At 43.8% G+C, this 18,772-nt stretch overlaps 2 protein-coding genes across 5 annotated transcripts in view; both read right to left on the reverse strand.

The window, feature by feature from the left end:
• Positions 1 to 1,315: 1,315 nt before the first annotated feature.
• Positions 1,316 to 5,348, reverse strand: LOC118787270 (5'-3' exonuclease PLD4). Of its 3 annotated transcripts, none has more exons than XM_036542774.1 (11): positions 5,267 to 5,348; positions 4,961 to 5,073; positions 4,612 to 4,799; positions 4,172 to 4,355; positions 3,914 to 4,034; positions 3,669 to 3,796; positions 3,353 to 3,553; positions 2,917 to 3,056; positions 2,297 to 2,462; positions 2,029 to 2,125; positions 1,316 to 1,855 (listed from the first exon to the last, which is right to left on the reverse strand). In XM_036542774.1, exons 2-11 carry the CDS (start codon positions 5,009 to 5,011, stop codon positions 1,632 to 1,634), a joined length of 1,500 nt encoding a protein of 499 aa, XP_036398667.1. In that variant the 5' UTR covers positions 5,012 to 5,073; positions 5,267 to 5,348; the 3' UTR covers positions 1,316 to 1,631. The 3 variants fall into 3 exon arrangements, with proteins under 3 accessions (XP_036398667.1, XP_036398668.1, XP_036398669.1); XM_036542775.1 differs by having other exon boundaries at positions 5,260 to 5,332; XM_036542776.1 differs by lacking the exon at positions 3,669 to 3,796 and having other exon boundaries at positions 3,984 to 4,034.
• Positions 5,349 to 5,957: 609 nt separating this feature from the next.
• cep170b (centrosomal protein 170B) overlaps positions 5,958 to 18,772 on the reverse strand; it is a 32,967-nt gene continuing 20,152 nt past the window's right edge. Inside the window, exons 10-20 of one of the 2 annotated variants that reach the window (XM_036541869.1) lie at positions 17,905 to 18,096; positions 16,881 to 17,010; positions 15,085 to 16,788; positions 13,526 to 13,742; positions 12,898 to 13,036; positions 12,208 to 12,246; positions 11,797 to 11,931; positions 11,543 to 11,631; positions 9,431 to 9,524; positions 9,236 to 9,287; positions 5,958 to 8,864 (exon numbers count right to left, since the gene is read on the reverse strand). In XM_036541869.1, coding sequence (XP_036397762.1) covers positions 8,617 to 8,864; positions 9,236 to 9,287; positions 9,431 to 9,524; positions 11,543 to 11,631; positions 11,797 to 11,931; positions 12,208 to 12,246; positions 12,898 to 13,036; positions 13,526 to 13,742; positions 15,085 to 16,788; positions 16,881 to 17,010; positions 17,905 to 18,096 — 3,039 coding nt within the window. In that variant the 3' untranslated portion in view covers positions 5,958 to 8,616. The remainder of the gene's footprint in view (positions 8,865 to 9,235; positions 9,288 to 9,430; positions 9,525 to 11,542; positions 11,632 to 11,796; positions 11,932 to 12,207; positions 12,247 to 12,897; positions 13,037 to 13,525; positions 13,743 to 15,084; positions 16,789 to 16,880; positions 17,011 to 17,904; positions 18,097 to 18,772) is intronic. The other variant, XM_036541870.1, reaches the window with a different exon arrangement.

Here is an 18,772-nt window from a genome sequence, read left to right on the forward strand (position 1 = left end):
TTTCAGTATAATGTGAGAAATGTAATGGAAAAGTTTCAGATTCCAAGCAGTACTGACAGAATCCTGCATTGCACTTTCAGTGTAGACATAAGCTCTTCATTTCACAGAGCCAAGTTACATGAAAGAAGAGAGCAAATACTGGGTATAATTCCAGTGGAATAGTGATACTGGTTTTGATTAGCTGTGATATCAGTACTTTGACAGTTATTTTTGCAGATGTTTATGTACTGACATATACAGTACATAACATGATTTGAATATGCAAGCACCTTGTCATGTTTTTACACTGAAAGTATTTTTGTTGAAATGTCAGTGAATTGATATGTATTGTAGTACACATGTATGATTGGCTGGTGAACTTGACAGCACTAAATCATAACCATCACGGTTTCACGTTCATTGCCAAACTGAACTTATTAATACACTCATCTAACATACTTCTGGGTTTTTGCACATAGTACTTCCCTGCTTTTGAAGAGGCTTGGCTTATGGTTGATAAATTATACTCTTGGAATCTACAAGCAATTATTACGGTAGGTACTGCAGAAGTTGAAACTTGTCTTGGACCCATCCTAAACCACCATTCAGGAGTGCTGGCAATGGCTTATTCAAAATCATTTCAGACATATGCTAATTGAGTTGAGGTTTCCCATGGAGACAGTGATCTGTAAATTGACCAGTCTGCATCATTTGCAATCCTCAAGCTTACTGTAGTGTGAATTAAATGCTTTGGTACATATGCAACTATGTTTTTGTTATCCAGTTAAGCTGCAGTATAATACCATGTAACTTTGTAAACTTAATGAAGCACTTAATAAAATTGTTGATTGGTTGTTTTATTGTGTTAATTGTTTCTTATACACTTTTGGCAAAATAATAAAGTGATTATTAAATCAGTACAATATTTCTGCAATGATCAACAAATCAATTCAAAATTGTTTTTAACGTACAAAGGGAACATGAAATACAAAATGTGATTAAAGAAACCTAAGTACTAAGTAAATGCTTCATTTAGTACATTCTTCATTTATTGCAAAGCAATAAAAAGAATAGTTGACAAGAGAGGTTTCTCGGGACAAAAATCAATGTGATTATGAAAGTAAGGTCAAACAAGGAATAATGTTAAAAGACACAGAAGAGAACATGAAGATAAAATAAATTTCTGAAATATGCATAAATAAATAGATTTCATTAATCTATAAATGCATCTTTTGAATGAAAAAAAAAAAAACTGTTTGTAAAGACACAGACCTGAATTCAATACATTTAAAATTAATGGCATTTAACCTGAATCTCTTAAGTAAATTACCCAGCTTTGTAAATGATGATATGCATGCACCTGTGTAAGTCCTCTGCTGAACAAATGGGAGTTGGGTGTCTGTGGATCATATGGTGGAAGCTTTATAACATCTGTCTACAAATCTACACTTTGAGGTACAAAAATAACTCCTTGATATAACTTTGAAAAAAGAGACTGTGGAGGACTTTGCCCAGGTGTACAGTGGAAGTCTACAGCAGAAAATGAGTCCAAAGCCATGACTACTGCTCTACTCTGCTGGCTTTTGTTCAGGTTAGGACTTCTCTCTTCACAAGTGAGGAGCTTTTAAAGCCCTGCCCAGTGAGCTCTGTTATCACGAAGCAGTTTTTCTAGGTCTTTCGGTGAAACTACAGTCAGGATGGTGGCCCAGGTCAGACAGAGCCACAGAAAACTGAGAGTTCCAGTCCCTCTCGAACACACCTCTCAGCTGCTCCTGCAGTGTCTGCCCCACCGAGCTCGGGTGGGGCACGTCCTGAGAAACCACCAGGCTCACCCCTGCCGTTGTGATGAAGTAGTCAGCTGACCAATTAGATGTTCCTGAAGGCCATAGATAGCAGTCATAAATCTATGCAATTCTAAAAACTGCACATGGAATAGTGTATGTTTTATTTTATTATACGTATGGAAATATTCAAAGAACGTCTACACTTAGAGAAGTAAATCATAGTTTAAAAGGAATATAAGATAAACAATTGTGATGGTTCCCTTACCAATATATGTTTCTTTATCAGTCACCATGTATTTATTGTGGTTCACTCTAGAGTAGGGAATGTTTGACTGGTTCCCCACTGGCACTATGAACAGTTTCTGGAATAAAGAGGACATGTTTCAGAAGCATGCAAATGCTAGATGCACGTCAGTTGTAGTTTTGACCCTCCTCTAAACTGCATAACAATATTCTGCACAGATGAAGCTACAGGTATTTCAAGACCATATGTTTCCAGAAATGTAGGGTGTAGTAGTACATCTAAGGCATACCACTTCAATGCTGATGTTTTGGGATGGCTGGTGCAGGGCGCTGAGGGACTGGAGGAAGGGTAGCATGGCTGGGTCTGTGTCCTGCCCACAACTAATCAGCAGACGGATTGGAACCTGCCGATCAAAAGCTGACTGCTTCAGTGCATCTTCGATGATTGGCCAGTACCTACACATAAAGGAAAACTCCTGAAAACAATCTACTCAGCTTGAATGAATGAAAAATACATTTAGTGAATTCATGCAATGTCAATACAGTCTACAAAAGATAAATACTCAGACCTTGGTTTTACTGTATCTGCATTAGAAAAATTGTTTCATGTTTTTTTTTTTTTTGCTTGCCAACCGCCAAACTCCCTTTTCTGGGGGACAACTTCAATACAACTGTATTCGCTAATGTTGCTGTTTTCCTAAGAATCCAATAACAAATTAAGCATTTCCAAAATAAGCAAGAGATTAAAACATTTTCCACTTCATTTCACAGAGTACAGAAAAGCAGTACACAGTTGTCATACCATACCATCAAATTGTAATACACAACTCACACAAGCCCATGATAAAAAATCTACCCTGATCATCACACTAGTTTGGTACATGCATCATTCTGAATTTTATGGATTCACCTCTTGGGATGGGTGAAACGAGAGGTGGGAAAGTACTCCATGACAGACACATCAATAAACTGCTCCGCCCCTTCGATCACAGAGAGGATAGAGTCTAAATCTTTTGTTCTACCAGCCGGGCAGAAAGAGGGGGGCGAGGCCTAAGAGAAAGAAAACATCTTGTGACATGTGACACAACTAAGCAAAGCATAGTACGTACCTTTCTGATAATATTCGCCATTGTCACAGTGCATTATTACATAGTAAAGACATTCGTTGCTTCCTCTCCTTGCTCCAGCTTTCTACACTGTGACCTTTAAAAACAACACATAGAGTGACTTCCCCAAGCTGGCTCACAGGAAAGAGAGGTCATTGCACATGACATAAAAATAAAACATTCTTGAGAAACAACTACCTGAAACTGGGGAGAAGAAGAAGTGAAAAAGAAGCAACTCACAGAGATGTAGACCCTGCTGGCTACACCACTCATGTTCAGCAAAAGGGGGTGCTCTGTGTTGATGCTGGTATCAAAGTCAGAGGGCCAGGGGTCTGGGATGGATGCGTTGTAGTGACCAAGCACCCAGTAAGACAGGAAGATCTTCTCGAGGTCCTCAGCCAGTTGGGAACAGTTGTATATCACCACTCCAAGCTCCTTCACCTTTGTTTGAAAGGCAGTAATGTAAGAACAAGGTTTGCAGATCTGTTGCCAAGTCCTGCTGTTTTCCACATCTAAATGCAAATCTTCATAGGTTATACATCATCTCAACCAATACCTGTGTTAGAGATCTCCAGTCCATGTTGGCACTTCCAATATAAACGTGTTTCATGTCTACAATCCACAGCTTGGTGTGCAGTATACCCTTTGTCAAAAGGCCAAAGTTCACCTCTTTCACATGGACCCCTATCAGTATGAGATATATATAAATAAATGTATTTAAAGTTTATGTCAACACAGGATGATTTGACAGTAGTTTCTGTAGATGAAACAGGTAGACACTGCTGGCAGGTGGGTCCTGACCTTTTTCCTTCAGCACCTGCAGATCAGTAGAGTGTCGTGCCACAGTGGGAATACTGGTGGCCACACGTACCAAAACATTTCTTGAAGGCAGGTCCTGAAAGAGCTTGAATATATCCCTCCCCTTCCACAGACACATGGCAAAAAAAGAGTATGAAGTTAACTGTATGAACTTACCGCCCCATACAATTCAATTTTAAAAATCCAATTACAGAGGTAATTGGTAATTACAGAGGTTCCTGAAGCTTTACGTTTACTCACTGGTAAGTCAGTGGATGAGTTGACCCTAATGTCGTCACCTGTAAGAGTCCAGTAGAAAGAGGCCACATCCACGCTTTTGGTTGCCATGGCTAGGAGGTCTTTCCAGGCTTTGTACAGGGGAGTTCCAAAGGTGGCGTTGACATTATATGTCATATAGAGAGGAATGCTCTCAACAAGAACAAATCTGTGGAGTTCGCAATGATATAAGTTCCCATCCGCACTTACCCTTTGAGTTTTAGTCAAATGAATAAACAAACCGAGCCAAACTGTCATTCAAAGGAACAAAATTACATACTGCGTATTACAGTGTGAAGTATATCACTTTAGTTTCGACGGTATAGAAAATCAAACAAAAATGTTGCATAAGATATCTGCAAATTAGAACAGAGTATTGCCTTAGATACGACAGTGTACATTTCTACCAAACCTCTTGCACTCACTTGCTCTGCTCATCAGAAACAGGATCACCCAGATCATTGCTTGTATCCCACGCTATCTTGACTTGGTCTCCAAGGTGTTGGCTATTTCTTTTAGCGGTGGATTTCTCCGTTAGAGCGATAGAGGTGAGCACACCTATTACCACCAAACAGCCCACGGTGAGGACTAGAGACGCAAGGCTGCTTTGGCTCTGAAAACACAGGGGAATTACACCAAAGAGTTAACGTGAAGAGAAGAAAATGGCACCTATTTTAAAACGGTATTTGTGCGGATGGATTAACCAGTACGGTTTTATCTACTGCGCAGAGGTATCTAACGTTACAGAATTCAGGAAAGACTGTTCTGTCTTACCCATCGATTAGGGACGTAATTATCATGTAAAGCCCAGTACCGCGAAGACATTCTTTGTTTTTGTTTTGTCCGTGTCACTCAAAAGAAATGCAGACAAGTTGAGCCTTTAACACCTGTATAAATACAAATCAAAGTTGCGATTAAACAGCCGTTTGTGTATGTTTCATGCGTCAGATTCCCCCCCCCCCCTCCCCCAATAAAGTCGTCTTGACAATTACAAGTACAAAGTACGATGTATAATTTATGAGGACACAGAATAAACGTAAATTATAACACAAAGACTTGTTAACATGTCGCACATTTTACCAGAAATATCACAAACGCTGTCCCCGCGGTAACTTAAATGAAATCCCTGAACATGCCCCACTCGTGTGGTCTTCAGTTGTACTTGCTGCTGAAGGTTCCTAAATTTGCATATAGTAGCTGGTTCCTTTTTTGCTTCTTATTTTAAGTTCCCCTAAGTGGCTTTGCAAACTGTAAGGTTATACGGAGGCCCAGCCTTGTACGTGTTTACAACAGTTTATATTACAGGACTACATACATGGAGTAGGAAATTCTGGCACGAGAAGGGTTAATTTCATCATCATAAAATCTGAGGTTAAGTTGCTATATTCATGTTAAGGGTATTTACTTGGACGGTTCTACAACTACAGACCCATTTTCTCAGCTGTCATTTACATCAGCTGTATCAATGAACACACACAAGTCTATGATTGAGCTCAATTTATTAAAAATCAAAAATCAGTCATGGCAAATCACATATTTTCTAAATTATATGAAAAATGATATGTATAACCTTTCAAGACAAATAATTCTACAATAAAAATAACAATGACCAAAAAAATCTGGAAGAAGTTAACAATAAATAAATTACACTTTTTGTGGAGAACAAAATAACCATTAAAGCAAGAAATGGGGAAATGGTTGCTAAAAAGTAAGCCATAAAACCAAACAGACAAACTGGTGGGTGGTATACAGAATTAATGTTTGATTTTGCTTTTTTCTTTTGTATACAGTTTACATTTGAGTTACATGCAGAGGAGGAAAAATAAACTTATTAAGCCCAGTGAGAACATCGGACATTAGCAGCAGCAGTTGCATCATCAGTATCACAGCCAATCGGATATCTTTCATTGAACAGGAGTTGAGCTCTGGGAGCTCCACACAGACCAGCATTTCACAACAGAGTCTCAGTACATTCCTGAAGGCTTGTGGCGGGGAATCTTGTGCCCCACAGCGGTCTTGATCTTAATCAAATGAAAGCTGTCACAATGTCAGAGTCACAATATGAAAGCCTGATGGATTTTGGCTTCCTAAAAACAACCGGGCTTTTTAATCTGTACAACAGTGCAAGGGTAACATTTTCCCAAACTGTTAAAATGTACCGTTTCTATGTTTTGGTTCTCCCACTAATCAGTCTGAGAATGAGGTGTCACGTAAGTAAAAAGTGCACCTTTGGTGAGCTACTCTAACATCTTGCCACAATAAACTGCATATGGTACATGTGCATTGTCACAAAATAATTTGGAAGATCTGTTGTTCCTTTATTTCTACACAATTCATCAGATACGATCGCTTTTAAAAAATATCCAACTCTTTCCAAAGTAAAGGAGAAACTATTTTTTTTACGTTGTTCAGCACACAATATCAAGGGACACAGTGGTGCGCTCTTAGTGCAGATAACCGAGGGAAAATACAGTGAAGCTCTTTATATGTACTGTACATACAGTATATCACACAAAGACAAGGAATGCTCTCAGTAATTGCATACAGTCAGGTTTCATTTTCAGTTTGGACCCAGGTGCGCCCTGAAGACAGCAAAAGCAGGAAAGCAGACAAATAGGACTGACTTTAGAAGCAATGCTGAAACTGCAGCTTCCTCCCTGATTCAGACATAAGACTGCAGGGTTACAACATAGTTTCACTTCACCAAACCATTGGTTTTCATTACCTTAAACAACAGATGGTGGGCAAAGCTGGTGAGTAGAAGCTAATGTCTGGATGGCATAATGGTGCTCTTTGGCTTTGTATAATGATGTTTCTTATGACTAAGTATGTACACAGGACTGAGAAAAGGGGAAAAAAAGCCTCCTTACTATCATGTCTGCTGTCTGAAATCAATACAAACAATTCTTTTAATATCAATCTAGTACTGTTGCAAATCCAAGTTTCTAACATAAATGGTAGTTTTTCAGCTCAGCTAGGTGAAGTACAAGCTAAAGTGTGTTCTACCTTGTTTTAAAGCTAACTGTGTGTTGCACCACATAGCTGAACTGATCCAAAGCCCTTGAAAACACTTATAATAAATCTGTCCAACTGAAAGGCCTACAGCTGTCCTGTGGACTCAACCCTGACATCTAAACTTCATGCAGGTCCCTTGTTTCTTTGTCTTGTTTAAAAAAGTGGGAACTTCATCAACAGAGAGGGTTGGGCTGACCCAAGATAGTGCAATCCTTAGTCTTGAAGACACAAACCAAAGACAAAAGACTTCTGAGCACAATCACGTGTGAGTGGAACCACTTGAGGAACAGACCCCTCTTTCGCACAGAGGCACCGAGGCAGTGTGCCAGCTGCATTCTGGGAATCCACCCTTTTAATGATACACTGAAAGGGCTATGTATGTTTCCAATGACAAACCAGGATGCATTTTCAAGAGATAACCCATAATAGCCACAGTAATTTAAAATACATTTTAAGTTTCACCTGGTCTTCTAGAGCTGACCAGGAAGTTAAAATATTCTTACTACCCTAAGCGCCAAAGCTAAAAGATGCTGACTGTGTGAAAACAGAAAAAATGTCTTCCCTGCTATCTCAAGCAGAATTCCTATGTACAGTATAATGGCATATGTCCCTTACAATTTTCTACAATCAAATATATCTGTCCCAATACATTCTAAAAGAACTTCATAAATATTACAGTTCATTAGACCCCTGCTTACTGCATTTCTTCCAGGTCATTTGTAAGGAAAACAAACTTCGCAGCATGAAGCTGGTAAGCATGGCACCAATATTACTTTTTGCCACTGTGTAAACAGGAATAAAATATTGACTAATCCAAGCTTACATTGCATAAATAGGCAGCTTCTTTTACATTCTTGCATTGAAATTCAGTACCCTGTGAAATGCAACAGCAACACAAATCCCTTGGCCAAATTATAATAATAATCCAGTTCGAGTGGGCTTGGATCATATCTATCATATCTATCATATGTGACATACCCAACGTTCTTCTGTTGGGTTGCAGCTAAGAAATTAATCATTCATATGAACATGGAAAAATGATACTTGTGATGGTTCATTTCTGAATGTGTGGGTGAAAATGACACAAGTAAGGGACAAAGATGCCCTTTTTCTGACAGGGACGTCCCCTCGCCCAACACTCCTTGGCACAACTGGTCATAAATTTTTTACCACGTACATGCTGCTCCACAGTGATAAAGCAGTGTTACTGGAACTATACAAGGCTTACAAACAGTAGTACTTTAAGCTAAAATGTTTTTGAACTTCAAAAGTTATATAGTCTTCTTTACCTTTGTTGTGCAATGTGTCAGCAATACATTTTTCTTCCATCCCACACTCATAGCACATATATCATGTCACTGATTGCAGAGTAGCAGCAGCTGCAGTCGCCACAAGGGGGCGCCTTGGGCAAAGGATTACACCACAAAGCTTTCTCCCTCAGGTCCCACCATGACTCTCTTGGCGTGTTCATTGGCACTGCTGCCGGACCCAGCATTAGGACCCGTGGAGGGGCAGCCCCCATGCTGGGGGGCCCCATAGGCCTGGGGTGAGGGCCTGCCATCCTTGGAAGAGGGTCTGGGCTTCACAGAGGAGTGAGTCCCCGCAGGGACGGCCCTCCCGACCACTTCCAGTGTCCCACTGGGTTCAATAATCGTGTTTATAACTGAGGAAAGAAACAGACATGCAGCTTTACAGAACACTACATTAGCTTCTTTCGTCAGCGCAAAGCCAAGCAGTCTTGTGACCCCCTCTGCTACACATTCACATTAAATATACATACACATTGGGAATGTTGGCAAAAATGAACAATATGCAACACTATATCAGCCTTAGCGCAGCAACAGCTTGTCATGAAAACTTTCTTTTTCAAATAATTGTTAAACATTGTTTAAAAATAAATATAGATGTCAGCAGAAAAATCAACATTTTGACATCAGGACTCTCTCCATGTATGAAAGGGGAAACTAAAAGGAAGACAACACAGCACTCAACTCTTGAGGGTTTCTGATGTTTAAAAAAGCTTTATTCACTGACCTTCAAGTTGTTTCTGAACTCTTCTTAGCTCTTTCAGAATGGATGAGATCTCCTGAAAAATAAAAGGATTTGCTTCATAACTAAAAAAGAACTGACAACACACAACTACAGGGTTCACTCATTTTCTGGTGCTGGAGCATTCCACACTGTCAAAACATTGCTCTGAAAGTTGACCGAAAGGGGGGAGCTGACAACCTTGTTGGAGGTTTTGAGGATGGGGACTTCGTTCTCAGCGTTGATCTTTGCTTCAATCTCTTCCCACACCTCTGTCTTGTTGTGGAACAGCACCCTGAGGATTAAGGGAATGGAATGCTGTAATCTGACAGGCTGTCCACACAGAGTGTCCACACTTAGCAGCAGTTTACAAACAGCGACACAGGAAGTACGCAGAATTAACTGGATATGAGAGAAAATTATGTAAGTACCTTATAGCCGATTTTCTTAATGACGAAAGTGTTCAATTGCTTATGCGAAGGAAAATAAGGCGCACAGTAAGACTTGTGCTACTCTCGAATCTTGACCCACTGGCAAAGTTGGAAGACTGTGGTCTATTCATCATTCCTTTCATGTTTAGCTTGTGTGATTAAAAGCACCATCAAGCAATCTCTCCTCACAGAGGACTGAAGGCTTTAAGAAGGACTTAAGAAGGGGCTTAAAATGTTAAATAAGAAGAGGACACATGTCAGCCATGCTTGAATTCTGTATTCCTTGTTCACAAGGAATGTGAAAATGACACATAGTAACCACAACAGTTTATCACCATTACTACTACTCATTCTTTTTTTCAATATATGTATATACTTTATTCTATACTACTATACACTATACTATACTATATATCATTTTTTGTCAAGATATGACTAGAACGCACTTTATGATTTTAGTCCAGACTAAACTCTGAATTGCCCTTGAGAGTTTGCCAGCTTTGGCTTCGTCTTAGATTGTGCAGCTTCTTGAGTCCTACCAGTGACAATAACTGCACTCTTTGATGCCTTCTGATGATTTCTGTTCACTGTTGGGCTTCACAACCTGTGAGAGGCTGCCAACCGCCAGTCACAAATAACCACTAAATCACAGTGTACTGACAAAAAACAGCTGGTTTCTGTCAGCTGTCAGTGGTTCCTGCAGAGCCACACTAAATGCTGTGACAGTGCCATAGACCGAGAAAGATAAAATTTAAAGGTGAGTGCCAAGCCAAAAATACACACGGAAGGCAAAGAATTTATTAAGCTGTGGCAATATAATGAGGGTCCATCCACACATAGCTACCACTATAATCAATACAGCAACATGGCACAGTCTACAGAATGTACACCATTTCCCTATATTTCGTTGAGGTGCGGCTAGCTGCGGAAGAACATCAGACGTGTACCCCTTTTACACCTCACCTCCTCTAATGTTGGTAAACAACCAGCTAGGAGCCAATGCAACTAAAAACTACCACCTGGACAATTACCAGCATCTAGCTACCGAGGTCACACAATGGCCCACGTTGACAGATTTTGATATCCTCCTTCATCATGTGGTTGATAAGGAAATGAGTTCTTTTCCTTTCCTGAGTTTGCCATTTTTATTCACAGGTAGCTAGCTAGCAAGCATGTGCAGAAGAGACCTCAATGTGAATAAAAGGAAAGTAAAGCTCTCCTTCCTTTTTCCTCACACAGCGAACAATGCTGCCATCCAGCTGGGCATCTCCAATGCTTACATATAAGACCAGTTCCTTTGAGTTTGCAGGAGATTTGCTCACCAATGCCCCAGATTACACCTTCCTGCATCAGCTCTGTAGCTGCACATTCTGCCACATGCAGTGCAATCACGTCCTGGCAAAATTACAGTACTAAGTAGCCAACTGTAGCTGGAGTGACCTACTCTCAACAACACCGCACCCGGTTGTAAATGGAAGTGGTGTTTATAGCATTGTCATGTTTAAGTGAATCTGGATATATACAGCATACTGGGTGACCTGAGGTATTAGTATGGTGTGGAGTTATGAGAAATGCTTTATAACATTATAGAGCAGCAGTAGTGACCAGTGGCTCTGAAATCATTGCCAGCTACTATGGTGGTGACACAAGGTACTGTTCCTCTATTTTAAAACTCATGGGGTGTGTCACTTTCCTGAAACTGAAGTAGCCCTTTCCGTAATGTGTGTCAGAAACACTTGCAGTACATGCTCACGATGTTCAAGAAGAGCAAAGTGTGCTAAGGCTTTATCCAGATTGATTTAAATATCTATGTGCTAATCCAAACTGCTGCCGTTAGCTGCTGTTAATGTAAAAAAGAAATGAAATCCACAATTTTTCTTACTTCATTTTCTCAGCCAGCTGTTCAGTGTTTTCCCGAATGGCATGAGAAAGCTGGGAAACTGGGTTCAGCATCAGATTGTCAAAGATAACCTGGGGGGAGAAATTCCATGTGAAACAAACGTGCTTCTTACTACAGCACAACCACTCACCGAAGCCATATAAGACAAACAACTGATGACAAGAACATCCCCTTCCATGGTATAAGAGGCTTTCTATGAAATGGGATCTAGTGGAGAAAGAAGTCAAACAGCTCACCTCCTCGCGGTTCCACACCCGGCGCTTGGAGTTGGGGTCTTGGTCGTTCGTGCTCTGATCCTCGTCCTTGGCCACGGCTGAGCCTGGCGGAACTTTCTGGTAATTCAGACTGGCTTCTGGAATGTGCTGGACCAACTGCAAGCCAACAGAAACAGAGGGGTAATCAATCGGAACGGCGGTAACTGTGAAGTCGCGACACGTGTCGTTTAGAGAACAAGTACTACTCTCTAAATGAGCCGAAATCAGGGCAAGCGGAACCTGTGGTTCACTACCGAGTCACTACACGCTGCTCTAGGGCTGGAACTGCCTGGAAGAAGGACATACTGAAATGACTGACAGACTGAGTGGCACAGAGGCAGGGGGGTGAGCTGACAGGACAGCACAAGGAGGTGGGATAAATGGGCTCAGCACCTGGGATGAGAGGACAGCTCGCGAGGATGGGTATACTTTCTGTTCACAAGGAGAGAAAGAAAAATCAAAAACAGGACAAAAGGCTAACTTCATTCTTTACTCATTCTCATTTTTTCCCCTCAGGCTGGTGATGGAGAAGCCTACTTCAAGTCTCAAAAATCTATAAAATAAACAACATGATGTAGAACATGAGGGAAAAAAAAACACAAAATCTACCTACAGCAGATTTCCTAGATTAAGGTTAATCCATCACCTGATCTAGATGATTATTTATATGTATGCTCTGACCCTGTTCCTAATTTTAAATTATATAAAAATGTATTATTGTATTATTCTGCCTGTGGTTACAATTTACAAATACATAAATGCATGACAAATGCAAAGCCAAATGTTCTTTTAGTCAGCCATTTGACTCTCCTTGGTGCTGCATATGACTTAGTAAGTGCTGCTGCCAGCACCATGGGAGTTAGGGAGTTGTGGTTCTCAATGTCAACAGAAATATGTATTTATTCACTATTGCCAGCATCAGCTTGAACATCAGGCAAATCAAGTCAGGCACTGTAGTTGACAGGTTGCAAGACTTGTCCAAAAGCCAACCACACATTTCGCCCCAAGGGTAATGTCTCATGTGTCATGGGTGGCTTTGATGAGTCGGAAGTGAGGTGCAGAGGCGGATTATGGGTAATCTACCTCCTCCCGGGCAGAGATGGTGGATGCAGGCGTGCTGGGGACCGACGGGGGTGAGGTGTTCGGGGGGTCACCATCCCCAGCCACATCATGGATCTCCCGGGCCAGGATGGCCAGGTCTTTGGCGAGGTCCTGACTGAGTCTGGAGGGACAGCAAAAAACACAAACTGAGACTCAGTCCATCAAAACTCATATCACTATAAAAAAACCTCACAGACAAACAAAAGACACGAAACACAACAACCCTGACCCTACGCTAGCAGAGTTCCCCTTTAACTTATGTAAATCAAGCGCTACAATTTCACTACAACACCAGCAGGAACTGGTATAATTTCTACCCAGCTTGCTAAGCAGACACTTCCATTCAAGGTGACTTTCATTTCATATGCCATTCATTTCCACAGCTAGACAATGTTTACATAATGTTTATCTAGATAATGTTTACAATTCTTCAGAAGCAACTTAGTTGTTGTTTCTTTCTTAAAGGCACAAAAGCAGTGACCTTCTGACTCCATGTCCAGTGCCACAACCGCTCTGATGCATAGCTGCTCACAGTGATATTGGGCCAAAGGGCCATGGTTTGCAGCTGAATTAAAGAGCCAGACGGTGACCCTGGCAGGCTGCACAGTACCTGGCGATCTCAGCGCTGTGTGTGGACCAGTTCTGGAAAGGGTCACCTCCATTGTCGTCATCCTCAGACTCCCGGGAGCGGGTCTTGGGCCGGGGGGTCTGCGTGGCTGCTGAGGCGTGGGAGCGTTTAGGGGTGTGTTTAGGGGTGCTGTGGTTGGAGTCGTACTCCTCATCCGACGTGGATGTGTAGTCGGAGCCTTTCTGCCGCCGCCGCGAGCCTTCGGCCCCCAAAGAATCGGTTTGAGGAAGACCGGGGGGGTGGAGGGGTGGAGGTTAAAGCATGAAGGATAACAGACACAGAAGAAAGGAACATGACAAGGCAACACAAAAACAAGAGGACCAGTCCCAATGCATTAAAACATAGGCTAGTTTAAGCAAAGTGCTCACTGAATTTGTAAATGTTATTCCAGTAATGGCATAGGTGAGACAAGCAGTTGACATACTGATGTTTTTTTTTTTACATTGACATTTCACTGCAATTTTTTTAATAAGACATTTACAAATTCAGATGCGTACTTTACACAACAGAATGAAACACCTAGAGCCACAAATCCAAACCTCTGACAGAACAGGTCTCAGACCTTGTTCAGTTTCAGATAGTAAAACATATATGGTCAAAGTAATCGAGGTCTGATGACATTCAAAGAATAAAAGAAAAAAAAGCTCTAATAGCCCTTTTTTACCAGTCATATGGAGATGTTAGATATTGTTATGTTAGAATTCCTTAGTAAATCTGCACTGTAAGGCCTTGCTACTGAATCTGAATCCTGGAGAGCCACAGTTCTCTGCACGCTTTCACTTTAGTCATGCACTTAAGCACCTAATTCAGTGAAGCACTGAAGCACTGAAGCCTCGACTTAGAGAGTGACAGCTTAAAAAGAGCCCTCCAGAACCAAGGCTGAGTACAAAACCCTGGTTACAATACTCACACTGCAGTCACACAGTCGTGAACTTTTAAGGATCTTTTTAAAATGTATTTGACCTTACCAAAACAGAATATTCAAAATGTGCCTCACAATACATTTGTAATTACAGAAAATAAGGGTTTCAGCAATAAGAGATAGTTGGAAACTGTTAGTGGCTTTGGTGGCAAGGAGGAGGAGCTCATTTCCATGATGACTGCATTTTCCAGAAAACCTGAAACCAGTGCCCAAACATGGCAGGCAGATAAGGCACTCAGAGAATGAATGTTTTCATGAGTCTGGCTGAGCTCCTGCTGGCTAGCACCAAGGCTTACATCCTTCTTTGGGCTGAGAGAAGATGTTTCCTTTGATAGCGTCAAACCAATTCATTTTCATGAGCAGGGAAGGTTACCTCTAGTGTCTATGTTTACAGTTGGAAGTCCTTTCCAAATGGCATGTGGTTTTTTAAAGTATGAGGTGCTGAAAAGACTATGGAGAAACTTGAATATTTTAGTTGTGTGATACATGGTTCTTAACCCACTCTTAACAACAAAATACATACTCTGTTTGCAATGTTGAATAAATAAAAAAATAGCAATAAGCACTGTGACATTTGTGGCAGGAGTGGGGGGTGCTAGGTCATGGAGATGTTACTCACTGGTTGTGCTGGTGTACTTGGCGCTACTGGAGCGGGCTCGGGTGATTGGCTGCTTCCCGGTGACTCCTGAACTCCTCCTCAAGGCCGTCTTGGAGTCAGGGATCGATGACTTACGCACAGAGCTGCCGGACTCGGAGCTGCGGTTGGAGAAGCCAGTTCTGCTGGCCGAGGACTCTGTGTCACTGGGCGTGGTGAAGGAGCCTGTCCTCTTGCGGGGCAGAGCCAGGATGTCCAGGCGGGAGAGCTTCTTGCTGTCTGGCGGGGTCTTGGCAGGCGCGCTGGGGTCCGAGCCCTGGGAGCCCCGGTCGGCCTCGGCGGCCTCGTTGTCGGAGGCGTCTCCGAGGCGGGCCCGGCGCAGCATGGACGCGCGGGTGGGCCGCGGGGCCGACAAGCTGTTGGAGCGGGTCAGCGCCTGGAGGACCGCGTTTTTGGATGCTTTGCCGGAGTCCTCCTTCTGCAGCGGGACGGTGAGCTTCCTGCGGGTGGTGGGACGGGAGCTGGCCTCGTGGTCGGAGGAGGCGGTGTCAGGCCAGTACGGCAGGCCGGAGCCCTGGGCCTCGTCGCTGAAGTCCAGTGAGCCGCGGTTCCCCGTGCTACGCCGCAGCTGGAAGCGGTGGGCCTGCGTCCTGCTGCCGCCGTCACTGCCCTGCGTGCGGCGCTTCTCGGACAGACGCTCTCGCGCCGAGGCCTGCCGGCACGGGTCCTGGATGGACGAGCTGGAGGACGACTTCTCCTTCTGCAGGTCGCCGGCAGTCGAGCGCTTTCTGGGCGCCGTGCCGGCGTCGTTCTTGTTGCTGACCAGGCTGACAGTGCTGGACGTGTCCACGTCCGAGTCGCCTGACAGGGAGTCCTCGATCGGGCCGGAGGAGCCCTCCTGCTTCTGCTCCTGTTCCTGGCTCTGGGCCTGCAGCTTGGCCTCCAGGGCAGCCAGGGCGTTCTCCGTCTCCTTGAGGAAGGACTGCGTGTCCTGGCTGCTGTCGCCCCCGCCCATGTCCCCGGAGTCCAGGTCCCTCAGGGCTGGGTGGCTGGAGATGTGCGGGAGCCTGTTGACCTGAACGTCGCTGCTAGGCCCGTCTTTGGTGAAGCTCTCCTGTCTGACAAACGAACCGCATGAAACGGAGGATTCCACGGCGGCCGAGGGGTCTTTGTCCCGGGAGTGAAGGCTGGGGGCCGAGCTGGTGGGTTTCACTGGTTTGCGGGGCCCGTGGTCACTCAGGTGCCTGATCAGAACCGTTGTTGGGGATGTTTTGGGAGGGAGGTCCTGCTCCCTCTCTGCCTGGGACAGGACGGGGGTGTGAGCCAACGGCGATTTGGAGAGGACCTCATCAGAACCAATGTAGAAGGAGGTGGACTTTGCGGCAGGCCCGCCCTTCTCGCCCCGCCCTGCGTGGAGCCTCCTGCTCCGCTCCACGACGGAGCCGTCGTCCGACTTGCTGGCATCACTCAGGCTGTCCGGGTCCAGGTCGTCCTGGACACTCAGCCTCTGAACAGTCTCCTGCTGGCGGGGGGTTCCTGACATGACCTCAGGGGCCTCGAACCCTGTATACGGCTCGTGGCGTATGAAAATGCTGGGAGTGGGACCCTCCGTCTTCTCTGTTGGTGGGACTTGGGGAAGAAGCCGTCTGGTTCGGGAACCCTGGGTGCCTTCCGACTCTGTGCTGTCTAAGCCTCGGTTCACCACTGTCTGATGGATAATTCCCCCATCTAAACAGAGAAACAGGTATGGGGTGTAGCATTCATTGTTTGCTACTGTGACACAAAATTTTCAATTCAGAGTAGCCCTCCAATTGTCTTACCTCTATTAGAAGCCTCCTGCTGCGGTGGGATGTCAAAGAGCCCCCCAACAGGCCCTGAGCTGTCTGCCAGGCTGGCCCACCGAGAGACCCATTTGGGGCCCCCAGGAGGCCCTGGGCCAATTGCCCGCACCTACCATTGTAACACAAACAGTTACCTCGTACCCAAACACACAGTCCCCAGACCCACTGAACCAAGTGATGATTTTGACATTGAATAATTTCACAAAGCTCGCTAGATGCTGTTATAATTCCCAACTGTTTTTTGTTTAATAAACCATGCCTGGGATATAGTGGTGTTATTCCTATCCAAAATATTAGTGTCTGATAATCAATTCAATTTACATATTTCACATTTAACACATTTACATCTTTTGTGAAATTATTGAGAATGAAATCATTTAATAATTTAGAACTTAGATCAGTAGTAAAAATGATGACTTTAGAGGCTGGAATAGTTTTGATAAATGACAACTGATGAACAACCTTGCTGTCTGAAATAGAGTAGAAGCACAAATGTTGAACACTCTAAATTTGAGTTCACAAAGTTTAACACTCTATCCATCCCAGTGACTAACACCACAACCCAAATGAGCACTGAATCTGTGCTCATTAAGATCTAACACTTCCTCTCCAGAAAATCTACTGAATCAGCCTATTAGTTGACATTACTGGAAAAAAAAAATATTCCAACCTCTACATGCGTCCTTTGCATCTCTACAAGCAGCTGGATCATTTCACCCCAGTGTAGAGAGACCCCAACACCAGTGAACGGGAGAAGGGCAGCACAAATAAAAACCCAACAATGATGACGACAGGAAGGACGGTGGGGAGGGAGGAACAGTGGAAAAAACACCATGCCAAATCAGCAGAGCATGCAGACTTGTGCTTCCCCTTCTGCAGATGACTGATTGATTGACTGATTGGTTGATCGGTGGATCGGCTGACTGATGCGGTGGAGTGGGAGCCCAGCGTGAGACCAATGAGAGGGTGAAAAGACACGCCGGCCCCGGGGGTGGGTCTTTACCTGCGCCGGGCTGCTGGGGGCGCCGCTAAGGGCAGCCAGGTTATAGCCCTGCACTGGAGCTGCCTTTAGATCCACAGAACTACCCTTGCTAAGCCGGAGGCTAGCCTGCTCGTCCCTGTCATCGTTAATTACGGGCCTATACGCTGCGGCGGTCACGCCGGTGTACTCAGGGGACTCGAGAACACCAAACACCTGTCAGGAATAAAGCACGTGTGAGTACAGGCAACGGGGGCAGGGGACAGCACGCGGGCTGTGATGTGCAGCAACATTAGCCAATTAGATTAAGAAACAGGCGGTATGGACCCGCCTCCCTCGCTCTGTGTTACTGAACCATTACCGAGAGTCTTTACAGGGTGACTGTGATCAGTTCAGGATAGAGCCTTTTGAGGACCTAAAGGAGAATCTATAACAAAGACTCAACCCTGTTAACTTAACTGGAGAGTGCTTTGTCCTTCAATTCAGGTACAAAGGTCATGAGTGTTTTTGTTTCTTACACAATACTGAGGTTGGAAGTTGCTGAAATTAACAAAAAGTATACAAGATAAAATGGAACACTTACTTAAACGTGTTACACAATTACAAGCTTTGCTGTAACTAGAACACACTCAGAATGAAAAGGGGGCAGACACAGAAGGACAAGGCAAAGAGCATAAACCCTTTTTGGTACGCTGCACCACGCCAAAACCTCTGCGATGGCAGGACTTGGCCACTGCTAGTTAGGAAATGTGATAATAATCAATTTCACCCTGCTAGTGTGTAATCATGGCCATGTTTATGGGCTGTGACTATTAACAGAGTTCTGGTAATGTGTATTAGTTCTGGACTGAACCACATCAGAATGGTCCTCTTGACCTCCAGCTGTAGCCAG

The sequence above is a fragment of the Megalops cyprinoides genome, chromosome 12, assembly GCF_013368585.1.
Source record: "Megalops cyprinoides isolate fMegCyp1 chromosome 12, fMegCyp1.pri, whole genome shotgun sequence".
Lineage (NCBI taxonomy): Eukaryota > Metazoa > Chordata > Actinopteri > Elopiformes > Megalopidae > Megalops > Megalops cyprinoides.

Bases quoted from the DNA above. Each gene is read 5' to 3' on its own strand.
- LOC118787270 (XM_036542774.1), bottom strand. From the start codon at position 5,011: ATGTCTTCGCGGTACTGGGCTTTACATGATAATTACGTCCCTAATCGA. The intron at 4,356-4,611 runs GTGAGTGCAAGA...CGAACTCCACAG, and splicing joins GTTTCTGATGAGCAGAGCAA to ATTTGTTCTTGTTGAGAGCA. The intron at 4,035-4,171 runs GTGAGTAAACGT...TGTCTGTGGAAG, and splicing joins ACTCATCCACTGACTTACCA to GGGAGGGATATATTCAAGCT.